The sequence below is a fragment of the Stylophora pistillata genome, chromosome 6 (assembly GCF_964205215.1).
Source record: "Stylophora pistillata chromosome 6, jaStyPist1.2, whole genome shotgun sequence".
Classification (NCBI taxonomy): Eukaryota; Metazoa; Cnidaria; class Anthozoa; order Scleractinia; family Pocilloporidae; genus Stylophora; species Stylophora pistillata.
The window spans coordinates 1,256,520-1,277,311 of record NC_142524.1 but is presented as its reverse complement, the minus strand read 5'-3'; the positions used below and the strand labels follow the sequence as shown (position 1 = coordinate 1,277,311).

The 20,792-nt window shown below is 38.3% G+C and overlaps 2 protein-coding genes across 8 annotated transcripts in view; both read left to right on the top strand.

The window, feature by feature from the left end:
- LOC111347261 (protein fem-1 homolog B-like) overlaps nt 1-20,792 on the top strand; it is a 79,702-nt gene that overhangs the window by 35,189 nt on the left and 23,721 nt on the right. Inside the window, exons 4-5 of one of the 6 annotated variants that reach the window (XM_088762426.1) lie at nt 1,478-2,496; nt 3,008-3,923. The exons of the other annotated variants lie outside the window; for them this stretch is intronic. Of the exons in view, the coding sequence (XP_088618552.1) occupies nt 1,478-2,496; nt 3,008-3,223 (1,235 nt within the window). The 3' untranslated portion in view covers nt 3,224-3,923. Of the gene's footprint in view, nt 1-1,477; nt 2,497-3,007; nt 3,924-20,792 lie in introns of those variants that run through there. 6 annotated transcript variants of the gene reach the window in all.
- On the top strand, nt 7,146-20,106 carry LOC148727658 (uncharacterized). 2 transcript variants are annotated; one of them, XM_088762442.1, is made up of 10 exons: nt 7,146-8,316; nt 8,954-8,990; nt 9,587-9,942; nt 10,817-11,058; nt 11,344-11,639; nt 12,607-12,936; nt 13,081-13,231; nt 13,968-14,033; nt 16,243-17,482; nt 17,900-20,106. In XM_088762442.1, the coding sequence occupies exons 1-10, from the start codon at nt 8,295-8,297 to the stop codon at nt 17,902-17,904; spliced, it is 2,745 nt and encodes a 914-aa protein (XP_088618568.1). In that variant the 5' UTR covers nt 7,146-8,294; the 3' UTR covers nt 17,905-20,106. The 2 variants fall into 2 exon arrangements, with proteins under 2 accessions (XP_088618568.1, XP_088618569.1); XM_088762443.1 differs by lacking the exons at nt 7,146-8,316; nt 8,954-8,990; nt 10,817-11,058 and having other exon boundaries at nt 9,734-9,942.

The window sequence follows — 20,792 nt, the reverse complement described above, 5'->3', positions numbered from 1 at the left end:
TAATCCAAATATGGCTGCGAAAAAACTTCTCAAAAAGGGCTCAACTTGCGCTATTCAAAGATTCTCTCCTCGTTCATGTTTAAACGATACTCGCTGGGAAATTTCTTAGTTATTTTAAGTTAATAAAACTAAGATGTGGCTCACGGAATTTTGATGATACAGACTAAAAAGCGGGAGGTAGATGTAAATTTCACGTCAGCACGGGTTATGAAATCAGTTGCCCCAAAAATTTTATTACTGATTTTGGAGGTCGAGTGATGGCTTTCACTGCCCATATAAGAATAATGATGTAATGTAATGTAATCTTTATTTAAACACGATCAATTCATCAGCCCATAAAAATACATATCACATAAGCTAAGATATTTAAATTTCAAACTACATACTATAAACACTAAAGCTGTTTTCCGTGAATGCCGTGCATTAGACTTAAAGAATATCATTGATCTTACGTTTAAATACCCCCAGAGACTCCGTGTTCCTTGTATCGCGTGGTAGACTGTTCCATAATGCGGCGCTATTGTAGCTAAAGCTCTTTCTGTAATAATTAGTGCGCGGTAATTTAACATTGAGCTTATTTTCAGAGTCCCTGAGGTCAGAAGCAGAGTCACGCCACGTAAACTTTGAATGTAGATACCTTGGAGTCGGCCCGTGCAGACATCTAAACATCATGGTGGTTTTACGGATTTCCTACTGGCGTGCAAGATATTTCCACCCTAAAAACTCGAGTAGCTCAGTTGCATCAGCATCATAGTTAGAGAATGTCAACACACGGGCCGCTCTATTCTGTAATTTCTGCAGTTTGTCTCGTAGCGTTTTCCCACAGCTACCACAAACAATGTCACAGTAATCAAAGCGAGGCTTTACTAAAGCTTGGTATATGAGATGTAAGGTTGATGCTGGGATCAGGTGCCTAATTCGCTTTAGGGCCCCGATACCAGAGGCGATCAGAAGTGGTTGGTAATTAGAAGTATTGGGCCCTAAAATACCCTTATTTTTGGACTTTGCCAAAACCAGAAAAAGTCGTCTTTACTTAGGCGAGAGGTAGACATAGAACAAATTCCAGTTGAGTGAATTTGCAGATGGATTTACGGTCCGTCACAGCAGCAATGCCAAGTTAGCTAATAATTATGCAAACAAATACAGGAAATGGGGGTTTTCCCAAGGGAACCCTATATCTCACCAGGAATTAACTATTTTGACCTATTATTTTCATACATTTATTAACTCATGATACTTAGCATCTGTGCCAAGTCTGAGACGAATCGGTGATTTGAGGTTTATCGCCCCCAGCCTGACGGTTCTGCCCGGTTTTCTTGTGGACACGCTCTTTAAATAAGTCATGAAGGATGGAGATTCAATCTCTGAATTTGAACCTTTTTCGGTGAGATTAAAAAAGCTGAAAAAGACACCTTTGTGGCTTTTTTTTTTCTTGGCTTGTGGGATTAAGGGCCTCCTTTTATTTTATAACCCCAAGGACAAATGAATACATTGACACAGGAGCTGGAAAATGTCCAAGGGCAACTACGGGAGAGAGATGAGCAACTATGGGAGAGGACAAAGCAGTTGAGAGATGTCCAAGGGCTACTTGAGTCCAGTGAAGGACGAGTCAAGGAGTTGGCAGAGCACTTAAAACATGTCCAACGGCAATGGCAAGAGGAAAATCGACAACGAAGAGAAAATGATAGACTGCTAACCGAGAAGACAGAGCAGTTAAAAAATTCCCGACGGCAGCAACAAGATGCAGATGGAGAACTATTAAAGAGGTCACAGGAGTTGACAGTCGTCCAAGAGGAACTACAAAAAAAAGATAGAGAAGTTGCTTCCTTGGTGACACTACTGGAGGAAAAAGAAATATCAATAAACGAGTTGGAGATATCTCTTGAAGTAGCTCAGCAAGAGTTGAAGGAACGTTCATGCCAGCAGACACCCGACTGGATTATTCATCGAAATCAAATTCAGCTGACGGACAAAGAACTTGGTAGGGGAGCCTGGGGAAGGGTTGTCGAAGGCAGGTATTGTGGCTGTGCTGTCGCCGTAAAACAGATTCACCAGGATCTACTCTCCGGATCTTCCCCCTATTCCGCGGAATCATTTGAGCGAGAAATGCACATTGCTTCAAGATGCCGCCATCCTTGCTTGCTCCAGTTCATTGGAGCAACAAACGACGAAGAAAGCCCTTTGTTTGTAACAGAGCTCATGGAAACTAGTTTACGAAAATTGTTGTCAAAGCAAAGTCTTTCCAGAATTGAAATGTCTGTTATTTCTTTGGATGTGGCTCGAGCTTTGAACTACCTTCATCAAAAGAAACCACGCCCCATTATTCACCGCGATATAAGCAGTGCCAATGTGTTGCTATGGCGACAAGCTGACCGATGGCGTGGCAAAGTGTCAGATTATGGAACAGCTAATTTCATGCAGCAGACCATGACAGCTTGCCCTGGTGCTAGGATATACAGTGCACCTGAAGCATTGACTGAGCATCAAACTGCGAAGGTATTTTCTGTTCTCTTCCTGTCTTCATTTTTGTAGATGTTCATGGTGATTCAATCCCTTAAAATCAGCCTGATTTCATCGATTCGTCTTTTATCGCTGGGCTATAGAGAAAGCGCGGTAAGCCAATTAATATGCTAGAAATTGCAGAGAGCGGCTCTGACAGAGCACAGAATGAGGGAATCAAAGTGATACGTTCTATGTTCAGTCTGCCTGTCCCGAGTCACGTAAAGAAATATTCTAGATTGATTTGATGCTTGCATGGGAAAGTTTTAAAATTTGAATGCCTGAACGAAAAAAACATAAAAAAAAAAAAAAAAAAAAATGTAAACTGCTGTTGAAGAATGAGAAGCGTGTTTTATGGTGGAAGAGAGATGGTAGAGTTTAATTTGGAGCACTCATTCTTGTCAAGTAGGTAAAGCTTATTCCACAAACAATTTTCTGTTGAAAAAAGAGAACGACGGTATTGTTATGTAAATGTTGCAGTTCTAATTTTTTATTTGTTCGTGTTAAGGTCGATGTATACAGCTTTGGTGTTCTCCTCTGTGAGATTTGCATCCTGGAACAGCCAGATCCAGACAAGCGTGTGGCGCAAGTCGCTATGGTGAAAGACAGCATGCTTCGAGTTCTCATCCGTCGATGTCTGCGGGAAGATCCTGAAGAGAGACCCACTATGGAAGACATCATTGATGAACTTGAAAAGATTGAAAATTTGAAAGAAGCTTATTAGTATCAGCTTTACAAACTTGAATATAAGTCAAACGTTTTCACATTGATTCAGAGGGAGCCAACATTACAGTTATTTAAGGGTGGCCTCCTCCCCATCCAAGGTGACACATTATTGCAAGTCGAATATGCTACCTGTGACTCGAATATTTTGGTTTGCTTTTCATTGGTTCAGCTTGTCTAATATAGGGAATTTGCGCATGTACGTATGACCGTATTTTCGAGTAACTCTTTTGTTCAAGAAATTGGCCTGTTGAGCCAAAAATCATTTGTTTAAGGTGATTTAAAATAATTAGACTGTTCATTGTTTGGTAACCTAGGAAATCATTCTTCAGGATTCCAAAGAATTGGATGATATTTGTGTGATAAAACATAAACTAGCTCAAAGGAATTTTAACCTTTGATCAAAAGGCTCTGCTCTGATACAAGATTATATTAACACAATGTCATAGATTCTGGCTATCTTTTCAGAAGTGATTATTTGAAATATTCTTTGAAAATGTATCACTTGTGCTGTGATAAATGAGTGAGCTATTGATAGCATCAATAGAAAGATTATGTAAGTACCTTGGAATTACTCACGCTTACTCCTCTTAAATCTCACAGAGTTCATTTGTTATGTAGTGCCTGTGCCTTAAATGTATATTTTTTCATATTTTGTACTTTTCCAAAATGGTGACCATTAAAAAAACTGAAAACCACAATTAATGTCATAAGGACACTGGACAAGCACTACCTCACATGAAAATGACTTTACAACATCTAAACCTGATAATCATATAGAGACAAAAACGTACTTTGAAATAATTTTGTTTACTTAATAGCAATCACTATAAATAAGAAACAGTTGAACGGATTGATGTTTGAAAAATTTCCTTTCAGCCACCTCATTGACAAGATTATTATAATGTAATGATTGTGCAAGAGACCTCCAAGATTTTGCTATTTTTAATGCGAAGGAAAAGGCATCCACATCAGAAGTTTACAGTTTTGACATTATGAAAGATCAGACAAAAGAGGAAAAAATCAAGTCCCTGGATTGTGATGTCTTATCTAAATTTTGCGCTAAGCAACAACTTAAAACATCGGGCACAAAAGAAGCCCTCATTGAATGGTTATCCCCACTACAGGACAATGCCTTGATTGAAAAAAGGATAACTTTGATCGATAAGAACTGAGTTCAAATTTCCGACGTCACTTCCAAGAGAAAGTGTTCCTCAAGCTACAGCAAGATGGAAATTTGACGTTTCACTCTTTCCCAAGATCGGAAAAGACGAAATAGATGCATATCAATCGCATAAGCGCCAGGGGAGAAAAGGGCAGTAAGAAAGGCTTACAGGATGTTCCAGTCTCGAAGAATGAAGCATATTAAAGCTATACAAGGGGAAGGATTGTCAACATATGTAAAAGCCAGCGTTTTGAAGAGTTTTTCTTCATACGTAACTCACACAGTTACAGTACTTTTTGCGGGAAATAAACCGAACAAGGCATTCTGCGAATGTCCTGTGGGTGCTTGTGGTCTCTGCTGCCATGCAGTTCTAGTTCTTCTTCAGCTTAAATACTTCACCGAACACAACAACTTTCTCTTGGCTTTGACTTGCACCCAGAAACTGCAAAAGTTGCACTGCCCCAGTACCTCTGACAAGGCAAAAGCCAAGGCAAAAGCAGCATCTCACATTCGGTTGAAGTACTTTCGAAATGTTCGATCAGCAAGGAAAGCCATTTACCACAAGAGATCAACCGAAACAGTTGAAATACATTCTTCTGAGTCTGTGACTGACATTGACAGTTGTGACTTGTTTACAATAGATGTAGGTGAAATCAGTCACAAGGTGCAAGATAAACTTGAAAGTATTAACATTGATATCTTCAATCATTTTTTCAAGTGCCTGACAAAGTACACAAAAGGCAGTTGCAAACTGCGCGTGGATGCTGGTGGTAAAGATTGAAGGCATTGAAAGAATTTATTTGAAAATCGTCGGGGCAGAAGCGCTATAGTTAATGAGCAGAAAAAGAAGAAAAACAAGACTACCCAAGTAAATAGCAACATTTTTATTAATGAACTCAAATACAGGTCATTGCAATACTGATCGTTTTTAGTATTAACGGGTTTTTAGAAATTGATGTGAAAGTTCATATAAGTTGCTTAAAAGCAGTGTTCTTAACATTTACAAGATATAAAATATAAAGTTAAAAGTAAAAAGTGAAACAATGAAATTAGTTTACCTATAACACATCCCCATTTAAAACTGTACTTCACCATTTAAAAATGTACTTGACATTTGAGGTATCTTAGTTCCTGAATGGGCCAATCAGATCTCAAATGCATTTTTAATGAGTTCTCTGGGAACTAAGTTCCTGTGTCAACCAATCAGATTTGGTTTGCAAAATGGACTTTGCTCTATAGGAACTAAGTTCCTCAATAAACCAATGACATGGAAGAATACATGACATGACATTTCTAAATTAAGGTGTGCCTGTTTTATTTATGTCAACACTAAATAGAGCAGACAACAATGTTACACTTTGGTAGGAGTCGAATACACGATGGTCTACACGGCAAAGAAAAGGCATCTGATACTATACAATTCTGTAAAAAATGCCACAAGGGTTTTGCTGCGCTTTTTACCAGCGCTAATACATAATCTTATTAGAAGTTTTCTTGTGTAGTATCACTAAGTATTTTTACAAGTTGTACCGTAATTTGACGAGCCCGCAGGGCGTGTGAAAATTCTAAAAAGGAGTAAAAATTTTCAGCGATACTATGCAAAAAAACGGCTAATAAGTTATTTCTTATCCAACACGCCAAACTGTTATCTATGTTGTTCAGTGCGGGTGAATTTCGCGGATATTTATTTACGGGGAATGCGTGACAGACGTATGCGAAGCGGTACCATACTGGCGCGTTGTCTTGTTCCTGTTTCTATTTTCTTCAATGAATTAAAGGAAGAAATTTCCTGGACGTCGAGCTGTTCTTCTTCGTTTGATTCATCTAGTAAACTTGGATTTATATTTGCCAGCCATTCTGACTCTTCGTCGTCGGATATTTGATTCAAATTGTCTGCTGTTTTGTTTTTCTGCCTTTAATTACAAATCCACCATTCTTCGCTTGCGTGATGCGAGAAAATCTGTTTAACCGATAGTGTAGATTACAAATACCGGGTGACATTTGTACTCAACCAATCGTTTTCTAACATTTTCAACGCTGTAGTGTATGTATAAAGGGCAGAAATATCCTCTCCTACGATTCAAATGCGTTGTTTATTTTGTTTCGGAAAAGTATTTTGCTACGCTTCAATGATCTCGTCTCGGATTGGTCAAAAACTCACAGGTGTATTCATGCGTGGAAATGAACTTACAGTTGCGAAATGAGATGAAATCGGCGTTGAGTTGTTTGTTTTCCTCTTCTCTCTCGGGAGTTAAAAAAATCCATTTCCAAAGGAAAATTAGGCAGATCTTCATCGGCTTATTCGCTTGTTGCCATGTCTAGTCTAACATTTTTACGGAAGTTTTTGCCGGTTTTTAATGAAAAATGCCGAAGTCACTCGCGCGAAAAACAAAGTGTCGCGAGGCATTTGACATCACTAGCGTGAATCAGTGGGAAGCACGCTCGCGCAATGATCGAGTTTGATTGCACGACTCTTACAAGCTATGTTATGATAAGCAACATAAACCGGTCTAAAAACTTATCGCAAGAGCAACATTACCGGGGGAGACTGTTTTGACTTGTGTACATCACCATTTCAAATTGTACTTGACATTAAAGGTAACTTAGTTCATGAATGAGCCAAGCAGATCTCAAATACATTTTTCATGAGGTCTTTGGGAACTAAGTTCCTGTGTCAACCAATCATATTTGGTATGTAATATCAACTTTGTTCTTTAGGAACTAAGTTCCTCAACAAACCAATATATTATTGTTTTTTTCCAAGTATCTTAGAAGTTTGTCCTTTGCACATGATACATGGTTGAGTTCTCTCTTTTTCTGATTTCTGGCTTACAGCCACCAGCACATTATGTTTTCATTTCTTGCTCTGTCACACTACGGAAGACAGCAGAGAGGGATAAACATCTCATAGTCATTTCAGGACTGCACACAATTTAAAACAAAAGTTTTCTTTGCAGAAATATCTTAATGGGTGCAATTGGTGCATCTTAAAACCCAGCAGAAATTTTTTTCTTAAAATGGAGAGCATTTTACTGTTTAAATCAGCAAATTATGTAGATCCACAGGTATATAATCTTTTCAGTTCTTGCCATAATGCAACAAAAGATGATAATTATTTCAAAATAACTTTACAGTGGCATAATCCACTGATATATAATTTGATTCAAAACTTTTCATAGCAAAATATAATGTAATAAAATTTTTCTCAGACTGCAAACATGATTAATAGGATGAAGGGTGGGAGTCAGGAAAGAGAGGGGCACAAAAGTACTAGTGGCGAGAGAAAGTAGTACAGGAAGTGGGAGTTGGGGACCCCCCTGTCCCCCCTCTCTTATCTGCAGCTTGAATACTTTTGTTGATTAAAAATCCCACCTCAGGGATCATACTCCAAATGTGAGGTGTAAATATTCTTCACATGGCTTTTCTGAGCTAAAAATAAGCTTTAAAGTGTATATTCTCTAAATTGAGGTTTACCTTTATTGCACACAAAATATCCACAGTCCTAGACGTAATATGGACAACTTCAAACAAATCTACAGGATGAATTGAATTTTCAATTCAACATTTATAGCAATTACGGAAACAAGAATAACTAAGTGGCTTGCAATTGAAAAATCATAGAAACAGCTCAGCTTAATTATATTTGTATTTGCATATCTTTTTTCCCCATTCCATTTATCTATTGCAACATTTACCCATTCAACTTCGTAATTTATTTGTTTTTTTTTTTGTAGCAAGTTTTTTTTGTTTTTTCTTTCATAGAAACTCTTTTTTCCCTTTCAATGATGTAATTTCTCATCTTATTACTCATTTTTATTGTAACTAGTTAGTGTATATTTATTTCTTCTCTGTAAATTGTTCCTTCAAAACTTTTATTGAATAAGGCATAGAAGAAGCGCTTAGAACTATGGAACTTCAAGAGAGAAAAAGTAAAGTAAAAAAAGAATCTGGAACTTAGGTCAGGTCAAATCTAAAATGAGAAACGAAATTTATATACTAGTAGATGTTGTAAATTTTTGGAACAATTAGGTACGTTCGAGCCTAAGGAGCTTGCTCAAGATAAATGTATACCTCAATTTGTAGTTTTTCATAGTTTTAACGATGTATGATATATTTGTTCTTCTGTCAGAGGACTAAATACAACTGCATAGATGTACTTTAGTGCATGTAATATTCCGGAAGAGCACCTGCCACTGAAGTATTGTTGGCAGGTTATTAATTTGCATAAAACTACTGCTCACCTAGACTGGTTGTTGCTATCAGCAAGCAGTAAATGCCAAGCTGTGAATCTTCTGGTATAAACAAATTGAACTGAATTGAATTGATTTTGTGGGGGTAGACGGAATGAGTACATTTGAGTTTACATGTGAAAGAGACTGAATGCTAATATTGCTCCTTGCTACAGATGGGTTATTGCTATTACTTGAGGTTTGTTTTATGTTGTGCAACTCGATTGAAAGGGTTCCATGCCATTCATATAATACAGTTCCTCACCAAAAAGTCTTAAAACTTGATTGCTTTTTTTCTTCTTTCTTCATGTTTGCTTTCACTTGAAATTAGAAAAAGGCTTCGTTATCGGGAATGACAAGATCAGTGTTAGTAAGTAAGTAAACATGCTTTTGTTCAACATCAAATTTGGAGTACCTAAATAAATTACAGCAAGAAATATTCACCTCCAAGCAGCCGATGAGACAAAATCGCACGTCAGGAAATGTCCGACCATTTTTTGGATGATACGATACGATACGATAATTATTGTTTATTATTTATTATTATTCTACAGAACATTATAAGCAAATTTACACAACCCGCATCTAGCGTTAGCTAGTCTTGGCGAGTATTAGAAATAAATAATTAAGTAAATACTACACATTGCAAGCTAAAGAAGTTTGATTACCACAATAAACGAAAGAGATTTTACAATAAACTAAAGAGATTTCATTACTACAATATTATTGGGGTTACAAGCCATGGTATATTGAAAGAAATATACTAATTTTTTTGTATCTGGGTGTTATGTGCTAAAACAATTATCCACCTCAGTGTTGTTGAAAGTGGTGGATATTTATTTATTTATTACTCGTTTTAGTGTGTATTTTGCTGAGTATTTTTACGAGTGGTGCTGTACTTGGACGATGATGCTTTTTCTTGAAGTTTTTTCATTTTTTTAAGTTAATTTTCACATCTCTAATTTTACAGAAGCGAGATTACAGAGGAAGGAGGAATCCAACTAGTTCAAAACGTTCCATCGCGTGTAGTGTTCCCTCTTGAAGCTCTGCCAACACCTGCAGAGGTCACATGTTTTTTATGGAATCCACGGATTCTGTCACCACCCCTAGAAAGAAATGAGGCCTTAGTGAGCAGTGTGATGGAACTAGCCTGTGAAAGCCTCTCTGGTGCAGAGAAAAGTTACAAGTTCAATGGGAAAGTGAAGTTGGCTTTATCCCACAGTGCTAGTGATATCAAAGGGTACGAATTGGTGATCAAAGAGTTAATCAATGAGGAGACCAATGATTGGAGAGACTTGGAAACCAGATGGGCATGGACACCATCAGGTAGAGGTTTTTTTGGTAATTTATTTGTTGTTTTTCTTTTACAGGGTATAGCCATTCTTTCTTGAGTAATATATCCCTTTCATAAAAAATAAGTTAAACGGCACGTCAGCAAACTATCCAGTAAGTAAAAAGGAAAAGTCCAATTAAGTGCTATAGTGGGTATTAAAATATCCATTTTTCTTAAGGAGTATCTTAGATCAAGATGTAGTTTCTTTAGCCTTTCTTGTGCCTTTATGGTTAGACTGAAAATGGTACACCTTTCTGTTATCTGCATGTCTTTCGCTCTTTGCACCAAACCACCGAAAACTGAACTGTATAACAAGAGACTTTACATTCCTTTTTTCCCAACTTTATATTTCATCTAATAAGCTCGATTGAATTTTCATTTTTATCTTGTACGATTGTCCAACTACCACTTCAAATGTTTCACTTCTTCGGATTTACAAAACAACAATGGTTTAGCGGGGTCTGTTGTCTTCTCGACAATGATATTTTTCATCACAGTGGTCAAAATGTTGTACGCCTCGTGAGTCTGCAACAAATTTTGACCACTTTAATGACGAACATCATCATCAATAATAAGAGCACATACCACGCTAAACCACTGTCGATTTGTTTTTAGCACAATTTCGACGTCAATTAGAGCGATTGTTTCAGTGCGTGACACGTTGCGTTGCTTGTTGTCTGTACTCGTATCGACAACGGCAAATTAGCCCATCAGATTGCGACATTACTGTCAATTGTGGTAAAATATGACAACCAGCTTGCCAAACACATCTAAATGTGAAGCTGAATGAACAGAGTTATCTGATTGAAAGTAGAGGGTTTGTTGATTGTCACGAGAAAGCTACAACAACTTCGAACTCATTTACAGATGTCAAAGATGAGCATTCCAGCGTGGAAGAATTCCCCGACTGGTTGTTTCCATTTGCAGAGTCAGAAATTACAAGTTTTTCTTCATTTGCGGTGGTCTGGCGTCTCAAGTCTTTCACATTCCAAAACCCTTCGACATTGTCATCTTCATTTGACTGCATTCTGTCAGACTATCCGGGAGTGAGTGTAACACTCCCAGTGAGTTCTCTCCCTTCGGAGAAAACCTTTGCTCTCTCTGTAAAGGTACTTGTATATCACTTATGATAGACGATTCTCTTATATTTTACATATTAACTTTAAGCTTTTGCTGTTAAGTTGAAGACAAGATTCTCGCACGCGACGACAGAGTTACCAGCCCACCCGCCGGATACGATTAGTATGATGGTACCTTCTGTTAGCGACTTTTGTGAGAAATAATTGTGCCATCCGAATTCCCCACCGACTATTTACGAAATTAGAGAGCTTTCGACTTTGCTTTATTACACACGTTGCAGTTTCTTTTAATTCTAACTTCGTTTTTATTTGAAGGTGCAAGAGGTTCCACGGCGTGATTATAGACGGAAAGAATTACTAGTTGCCGGACCTATTATTCATATTTCACCATCCCAACCACTTCAGCTTTTAGCGCCTGCAAGGCTCACAATCCCCGTTACACTTCGGGGAGACACACCGAAATTTCCAGATTATTCAGCCACTGACGTCAGGATATTCTGCCGAAGCTCAGAAGAAGATGAAACAGAATGGAATGAAATAACAGAGCAGTTGGAAAGCTTAGCGGTTCTTGCAAATGGGACAGTGACGTTTACAGTTAATCACTTTTCAGAGTAAATATTCTCTTGTGGCCTTTTAAGAAGCCGTGTAAATAAACTACAAAGCGCTTGCGCAGGAAAGGTTGTGGGTAATCAGGGAAAATGCATGCGTATATGAGACTTTGGTGTGCAAAAATATGTCGTCTTTGTTCGAACTACAAAAAGAGACTGAAGATAAAAGGAATGGAAACCAAGCAGAACTAGTAATAAACTATAAAGCTTTCGCGCAGGAAAGGCCGTGGGAATCAGAGCAAAGACACGCGTAGGTGAGACTTTGGCGTGCACAAATATGTCGTCTTCGAACCACAAAAAACTAAAAACAAAAGGGATGGAAAATAAATAAGCAAGCAACCAATCAACGAATATGTAGTTTTCATCAAATCGATCACATTTTTTAAACCGATTTGTCGTCTATAGTAGATATTATAAACCTTTGTCGACTCTTCCGGGGTCTGAGTTGATAAGTCTATGCGCGGTATTGCTTATTGCTTGCTTACCAAAAAAATCATGTCATTGTGGGACAGCAATTTGTTTTGTCCTCCTTCCAAGGATATCTAGGAGCCATGAGTTCGAATCTCGTCGAAGCCTGCTGCGCCTCGTGAGTCCACAACATTTTGACCATTGTGATGACGAATATCGTTGTCAATAAGAGTGCAGACCACGATAAACCACTGCCGATTTGTTAATTCTTTCCTCGATTTTCATCGGCGGCCGGGTCAAATGAAGTTTATTTCATTACAAGTTGTCATAGTAGAAACAAACTGGGTCATTTGTCTCATTCTGAGAATATGTTCATATCAGTTTTACTTATTGACTTAAATCCTTTTTCTGGGTTGAATGAAATCATCCTAGACTAATCAGTTAGTTCATAACTCTAGGATGTTTGCGTTCTGATTTGTTGATCAGTGATTGAAAAATGTATACTCTTTACTCAGGTGACTCCTTAAAAAGATGTTGTTAAGTTTGTGTCCTTGTCCCATAGGTACTGGCCTTGGATTGACTGGATAAAACGACCCGTTGTTATCCTCAAGGATTTTGTCCTTGATCTCTGCAAAAAACTCATGGTAAAAGAAGCTGGATTTTTAGCTCGTGTATGTGATGCAGGCAAACCTAGCAACTACTTGCTGACTCTTTGCTGCTTCCCAATCCATCTTAAAGGTCAAGTACATACTCACCTATGTTCAGCTTATCGCGTTTGTTTTCAAGGGGGAGGAAACTCGCTGAGGCCACTTTCTAAAAAAGATCAAATGTCTGTGTCTCTTTCCGAAGCATTTACTGTGACTCAAGAAGGAAATCTAGACAACTTCTTGAGGTTAGTTTATTACTGAATTTTTGCTCAGTCAACGTAAATTCCACTGTTCCGCCATCTCGGAGCATAGGCGTAATGAGAAACATAGTTTGCCTAAACAAAAAGAAATCTCTAGTATTGTATCTTTGTTTACTTTGTTTGTGTCAGGTTTCTCGGAACTGAACCTTTTGAAAGAAGTTTGCCTGTATCCATTAGCGACTGCAATAACCTGGAAGTAGAGTTGTACACAGTGGAGCAATACCAGCTTAATAGGGAAACTTTGTGCACGCTACATATCATTCCAGCCTCATCAGATCAGGTATGTCGTATACGAAATTAAAAAAATTGATCTGGCCGAAGTAAATGTTGATTAGGAGCAGTTTTGGAAACTAACTTTTAAAGCTTTTTCCCTTCGGCTGTGTAACTCTTAGGATTCAACCACTCAAAAGTACCCCCATCCGTGTATGACGGTTTTACACTCCTCGCTCTGGCAAAGTGCGTGACTAGAAAGCATCGCAGAAGATTAAGTTATCTCTCTCAATTAACTCCTTTACTGTTCTTCTTTTCTACATTATTGTTCCCTTCTATCGTCGCATCTATTTTTTACTGGCAAGGTTAAGTTAGGCTTAAATTGCTACCGGCAGAGCTACCCAACTATTTTTGTGGGATATCAAATCAGAGAGATAACTACAGCCTGAGTTTTGCAGATTGTCAGTGAAAATAAAGGGAAAATGCTACCACACTATGTCCTCGTGAAGTCACGGAAAAAATCGCAGCAGAAATTGCACTTAGAGCCGCAGCAAAAGTCGCCGATGTAAATGGCTGTTAAATGGTTTTATTTCAAAATGACCGACAACCATTCCATCGTATTTTCTCTAACGTCTCATTGGCTGTAAGGGGCCCTAGCTTGGTCAAGGCATAGGGCGTAAGGTATATCCGTAGAGGGCCAATTGAACTAAATTGACAACCGTTTTCTAGTGACAGGGCTAAGTAATTGATAGATGTAAATGTCGGATAAAATATTTTTTCTTAGAAATTGAGTATCTCTGTTGCAGAGCTCTTCCCTCAGCAACTTTCCCTCCACACCGCAGATAGCCATGCGTGAGCAAAGGGAAGATCAGGTAAAAAAGGCAACATTCTGAATATTACAGAAAATAGTTACAAGAAATTGGAAAAATCAATCAGCCTTTTAGATGTCCTTAGTTTTCGATCAGTGAAATATGAAATATGTCCTTCCAGATCTTACCTTACTAATGAATCAAACGATAAGATTTATTCGAAGTTATGGCAGGTGTTATGTTCTTTACTTACATTGGCCTTAGTTAGCTTTTGTTCAAAATCACTTTCTATCAAATTTGTCTCCGACGAAAAAGTAAATGATGATAATTGATCATTTGATTTTGATGAGGTCATGAGCTGAAAACCGCCTCCCAAAAGTGTCACGGAAGCAGTCATTATTAGTTCATTAATGTATTTGAAATTAATAGGACTTTCCACAGGAAAACATTAGCGCTTTCCAGTATACGTTTGACAGAATCAGTTTGTTAAAAGTTGTCGTGTAGTCTGATTGTCCAGGTTATAGTAGTCCTGGGAAGATTGTTGCCGGTAGTCAGAGTGACTGACATTTCGACAAACTTAGCGGAAGTCATAATCAGAGTCCAGTGAAGGGGTTGTAGCCAGTCCACTGTTAGAAGTCTAGGGTGTGTGAACTGGTTGGCCACGAATGCACACCCTAATAGAATCACTAGGGAACTTAATAGTTAGTTCTTAGTTTACATTATCCAACTACACCTAGACGAGTACAAATATCACGCGGTACTTGTACTCGTCTATTGTAGTACCGGTTAAACAGGTTTTCTCGCATCGCGCAAGCGTAGAATTGGATTGTAGTTACGAAAAGAAAAAAGTGGCAGACAATTTGAATCATATTTCCGACGGCGAAGAGTCAGAATGGCTTGCAAATGTAGATCCAAGTTCATTAGATGAATCGAACGAAGAAAAACAGCTTGACGATCAGAAAATTTCTTCATTTAATGAAGAAAATAGAAACAGCAGCACAACAACGCGCCAATTCCGTTCCGCTTCGCATACTTCTGCCACGCAATCCCCGTAAATAAACATCCGCGTTATTCGCCCGCACTGAAATAACAGTTTGGCGTGTTGGATGATAAATAACTTATTAGACGTTTTGTTGTGTAGTATTGCTGAGTATTTTTACTCGTTATTTGTATTTTGACTCGTCAAAATACGGCACAACTCGTAAAAATACTCAGCGATACTACACAACAAAACGTCTAATAACATATATTTATTATCCAACTACACTTAGACGAGTACAAATAACGCCATAGACGAGTACAATTATCACGCGGTATTTGTACTCGTCTATTGTAGAGTACTGGTTAAACAGGTTTTCTCGCATCGCGCAAGCGAAGAATTGGATTGTAGTTTTGGAAAAAAAAAAAAAGGGTGGCGGACAATTTGAATCATATTTCCGACGACGAAGAGTCAGAATGGTTGGCAAATATAGATCCAAGTTTATTAGGTGAATCGAACTAAGAAAAACAGCTTGACGACCAGAAAATTTCTTCATTTAATGAAGAAAATAGAAACAGCAACACAACAACGCGCCAATTCCGTTCCGCTTCGCATACTTCTGCCACGCAATGCCCGTAAATAAACATCCGCGTTATTCGCTCGCACTGAAATAACAGTTTGGCGTGTTGGATGATAAATAACTTATTAGACGTTTTGTTGTGTAGTATTGCTGAGTATTTTTACTCGTTATTTGTATTTTGACTCGCCCTACGGGCTCGTCAAAATACGGCACAACTCGTAAAAATACTCAGCGATACTACACAACAAAACGTCTAATAAGATTTATTTATTATCCAACTGTGCTTCGTAGAGTACAAACAACGCGCGAGACGAGGACGAATATCACGCGATATTCGTACTCCAGAAATATCCACGAAATTCGCCCGCACTGAAATAACAATTTGGCGCGTTGTATAATAAATCTCTTATTAGATGTTTTGTTGTGTGGTATCGCTGAGTATTTTACCCCATATTTGTATTTTGACACGCCCTACGGGCTCGTCAAAATACGGCAAAACTCGCAAAAATACTCAGCGATACTACATGACAAAACGTCTAATGAGACATTTATTACACGTTTCCATAACTCGGTTATAATAATAATAAAGTGTTATCGTTTATCTCACAATGCGGTCAAACGGACAAACGATAGTATTTTATTGTTATTGCACTTTACCACGATGAACAAGCACAAACCTTTTTTACATAATTAACTGGGTTATGTTATTTCAGGTTGGGCCGGAATTCAGCACAACTTTTCCCTCACCGCAAGCACCTGAAGTAACAGATCCAAGTATTTGCTCAAGCGAAGTTTTGAAAGTCACAATCTTGGCAGACGAGTGGAATTCACTGAAAGGTGGATTGTCGACTTTCAACAGGGAACTAGCCATTCATTTAGCAAGACATCCCCAAGTTCAAGTCACTTTCCTTGTCCCTAGCTTTGCATGTGGAGAGGAAGAAAAAACAGAAGCTGGAAAACATGGCGTCACTATTGTCAAGGCAAAGCAACGTGAGGCATGCAGTCCCCAAGAAGAATTATTTTGTCCACCGAAAGACCTTGAAATTGATGTTGTAATTGGTCATGGTGTGAAGCTTGGTCGACAAGCTCAGATTATTAAGGAATCTCATGACTGCAAGTGGGTCCAAGTGGTGCACACTGCTCAAGAAAAACTCGGTATGTACAAGGACTATCCGAAAGCTGTTGAACAAGGTGAGAAAAAGAACGAGCATGAGGTTAGTCTCTGTAAAATGGCTGACCTTGTCATGCCAGTTGGGCCCGAATTGAAGGGTTTCTACTCTAATCATCTACGCTCTTTTGACAAAGAGCAAGATGTTGTAGAATTTACACCGGGAATCATGGAAAATCTAACCGATGTAAAGCAGTCGCCAAACGAGAATGACGTGTTTCAGGTCCTGATGTTTGGGCGTGGTGATGACGAGGACTTCACACTGAAAGGCTACGATATTGCGGCTGAGGCGTTTGCAAGTCCTGAGCTGAAAAACGATTCCTATCATCTCACATTTGTTGGAGCGGCTCCAGGAAAGCAAGACGAAGTTGCAGCGAAGATTCTCAAGCATGGCATTTCTGAAAACCAACTGTCTGTCAAAGAATATGTCAAGGATAGAAATCTATTAAAACAGCTGTTTCGTCGTATGGATCTGGTTATCATGCCCTCAAGAACAGAAGGATTTGGACTCACTGCCCTTGAGGCCTTATCCGCTGGTTTGCCTGTCCTTGCTGGCCGTAACTCAGGCTTTTCGAAAGCGTTGCAGAAGCTAGAATTTGGAGAACTCTGTGTAGTTAACTCCGATAAACCCGAAGTCTGGTCAAAGGCGATCAAGAGTGTCCGTAAAAAGGAGAGAGGAAACCGTCTAAACGAGATGCAGAGACTGCAGGCATTTTATGGACAGAAGTACAACTGGACAGAACAATGCGAGATTCTTGTGAGGGAGATGAGAAGGAAAGCTATTGGTAGGCATGTTCTTAATTTTCTTTTCCATCCCTGCTTTATTCAAATCCTTGACAATTGAGGCGATGACTTTTTTTGTTCTGCCACTTTCGTTTTTTTTTTTCCTCTTTTATTGTCCATTTGCTCATTTTTCTCGTCATTCATTTATTAATTCATCCACTTATCTATTTATTTATTCATTCGTTTATTTATTTACTTATCCATAGATCTGTACGCCAATCTCTTCATTCCTAACTCTTTCTCCTTCCTTCTCTCCTTCATCTGTGTCTTTCTATTTTTCTCTTTTTTTTTTTCCTCTTTCCTATCGGTTAGACCATCTCTCTTTACCAATATTTTCACCACTACTAGAAAATCCACCTACATTCTGTAAACCTTTAAATTTTTAGATTTAAATCCCTAATTAATCTTGTACTTTTCAGAGTAGAACCTGAGTGCATCGACAATAAACCTATGAAGACACGCCGAGAAACGAACAATATGGTGATTCAAGTCAGAATTTTTTATTACCGAAGAAACTAGACAATTAACGTCTTTTTTTTATTTTTAATTTTATTGCATCAACAAGGAAAAGGTTTACCTTTATTAGGCTTTATAAAATAACCAGATTAAATGTAAATATATTAGTTTTGATATAAATTTCCTCGTAGTGCAATTTGATTGCTAGAAATGCGCAGATATAAACAAGACGCTAATTAAGATTCAGCGTCTTGTTTATATCTGCGCTTATGCATAAATTTTTTCTTTCACTTCCTCTGAAGAAGCTCCGTAATTGCAACCGAAACGTCGGGAACATTTTTATTGTTACTAATTTCAGAAACGCTTTTAACCACCAATGTAACTTAATTTGTATTTTCAAATATTTTTTAATGTATCCACCTGGTGACAAACCCAGTTTTAATATAATTTCAACCAATCAGATACAAACCAAAAACAATCGCGACTTGGTCACTTACGTTTTCTCGCGCTTCGGGCTGTTTGCGTTTTTTTTTTATATTAATTTTTTTACCTCAAGTTTACCGCGGTTTCTTGAGATGATTTTTCTGCTTTGATTGACGGCTATGATTAAAAAAGCTTCAAGAATGATAGGAATTGTTCTACCACGAGAACTTTACAGTGATTTGTTCAAGAGGTTACAGCAGAGATTGCCATAGATTACAAAAGTCAGAATATATAAGAAACAGTAAATTACATGAATGAGTCTAAAGTAAAATGTGCACAGTGACCAAAGGAGCGTACGCTTTCGAGTTGGCCAGAACAATGGCACTTCAAAAGCGCCATAATTGCATTCGGTGTATAGAAGGCTATAACTTTCCAAATACTTGCTTATATCTGTCGTTTTACAGAACATGACTTGAATAGCCGTTGGTAGTTGGAAAAGATGCTTGACCTTTTTCGGCATTGATACCTGTTTTGGTTTTCCTCAGTAAGAACTCTCGTTTGGCCTTCTTCCCTCGTCTCTGGCATTTTGTTTTTTTTTTTCTATGCGTTTTCTCGTACTTTAGAGCGTGAGTGGTTTCCTCCAATTTTCTAAAAAATTCAATTTCAATTCAAAATTTGGAAGACATTCGTTTTCTATAAATTTGCTCATATTTGTTCATATTTTCGTAGCACTAGTTGTATTTAAGTTTTTACGTTCGTAACAATAATTTTTGCTCGCGACCACGTCAGCAATATCGCTTTATGCGTCAGTGCGATTCCACGCTAAATACCCTCTCTTCCGGTTGACGTATTGACCAATCAGAGCGCGTGTTTACTTTAAGCTATGCGATTCTATAGAAAAATTCACTGCCTGACGAGTGAATTCCACGTTAAATTTCACGCGAAAAACCGATATCGCACGAATCGCGAAGCGATGAGTGCGATATCGGTTTTTCAAGTGAAATTTAACGTGGAATTCACGAGTCAGGTAGTGAGTTTTTCTTGAATCGCATAACTGAATAAAAATAAGAAAACAAGAAATTAAAACGGCAATGTTATTGTTTGTTTTTATTCCGTACGCGCGCCCTTAAGAAAGACATTTTAAAGTCAACTGTCAGAACTGTCATTGTTAAGGGAATGGAAAGCAAGGTAAGTCGCTCACGTTTGAACCGTCGGCAATTTTAATTGTACCTCGAGAATTTTTCTTGAATCACAGCTAAAGCCACCAAATCACTGGGCGAAACCAGATGTTTTGTATTTTTGTGCACCACGCCAGTGCGCAAACAATGGAAACCCTTTCAAAGTCAGGTGTCAATATCTAGCGAATAGAGGGAACAAGATAATTTTAGAATGAAAACCACTTTTATTTCAAACTCGTGGAGAAAGCGGTGCCTCACATTTTACAATCTTCAGGAAAAAAACTAAAAGTACACAATACGGAGTTATTTAAGACAGAGATTTGCCTGCTACCACTCAACTTGGCATAATGTGGTGCCGACAATCAACAACTGAATGGTCAAATCCTCAAGCGAAATGAAAATTTCAACCGTTCCGGTATCAAAGCAAGATCTACAAAAAAACGGTACGTGCTTTACAGTTGTAAAAAAACGTGTATTCAAAATATAATGATTAAGACTGGAATTTCTCGGTAATCTCTGGCGAGAAACAGTTCAGTTAAAAGTCACAATTTTAACTGTTTTTCTTTCATCGCAGGGAGTCGTTCGTCGGTGTCAATGCTGGACGGAAAGTTTATGGAAATATTTACTGGAGAATTCTTAAAAGTTACTCCAGTAAACATTCCGCCAACTGCTCCTGCCATCAGGTAACTAGAACGACTGGCATTGCTGTCAAGTCACTAGTAGCTGCTGTGTTGCTTGGCGTGGCTGAGCTATTGAGAACAATCTCCCGTAAAGTATGACTTGAATAGCCGTTGGTAGTTGTCGTGCTTGGCGTGGTTTGAAAGCGGCCAACTTATTCGACATTCGCCGCTGTTTTCCGGAGGATTATGGCTGTAGCTGGATATGGATTCCGGATTGGAGTGGCCAGTGAGCTCTGATATCTCCACTGGGTCGAAATCATCACTGAGCGCTTGGATGACAGTTTTGCGACCACTCGAATGAGTGAATTTGCCGTCTAGTGTTTTTTGAAACCATGTTGTATCTAAAAGAGGCCAGTTCGTCGTCTGTATAGGCTACAATAGTTTGGATTTCGGGAAAAGATGCTTGACCTTTTTCGGCATTGATACTTGTTTTGGTTTTCTTTAGTAACGCTTGTTTGGTTTTCCTCGGCGAGAACTGTCGTTTGGCTTTCTTCCCTCGTCTCTGGCATTTTGATTTTTTTCTATGCGTTTTCTCGTACTTTTGAGCGTGAGTGGTTTCCTCCAATTTTCTAAAA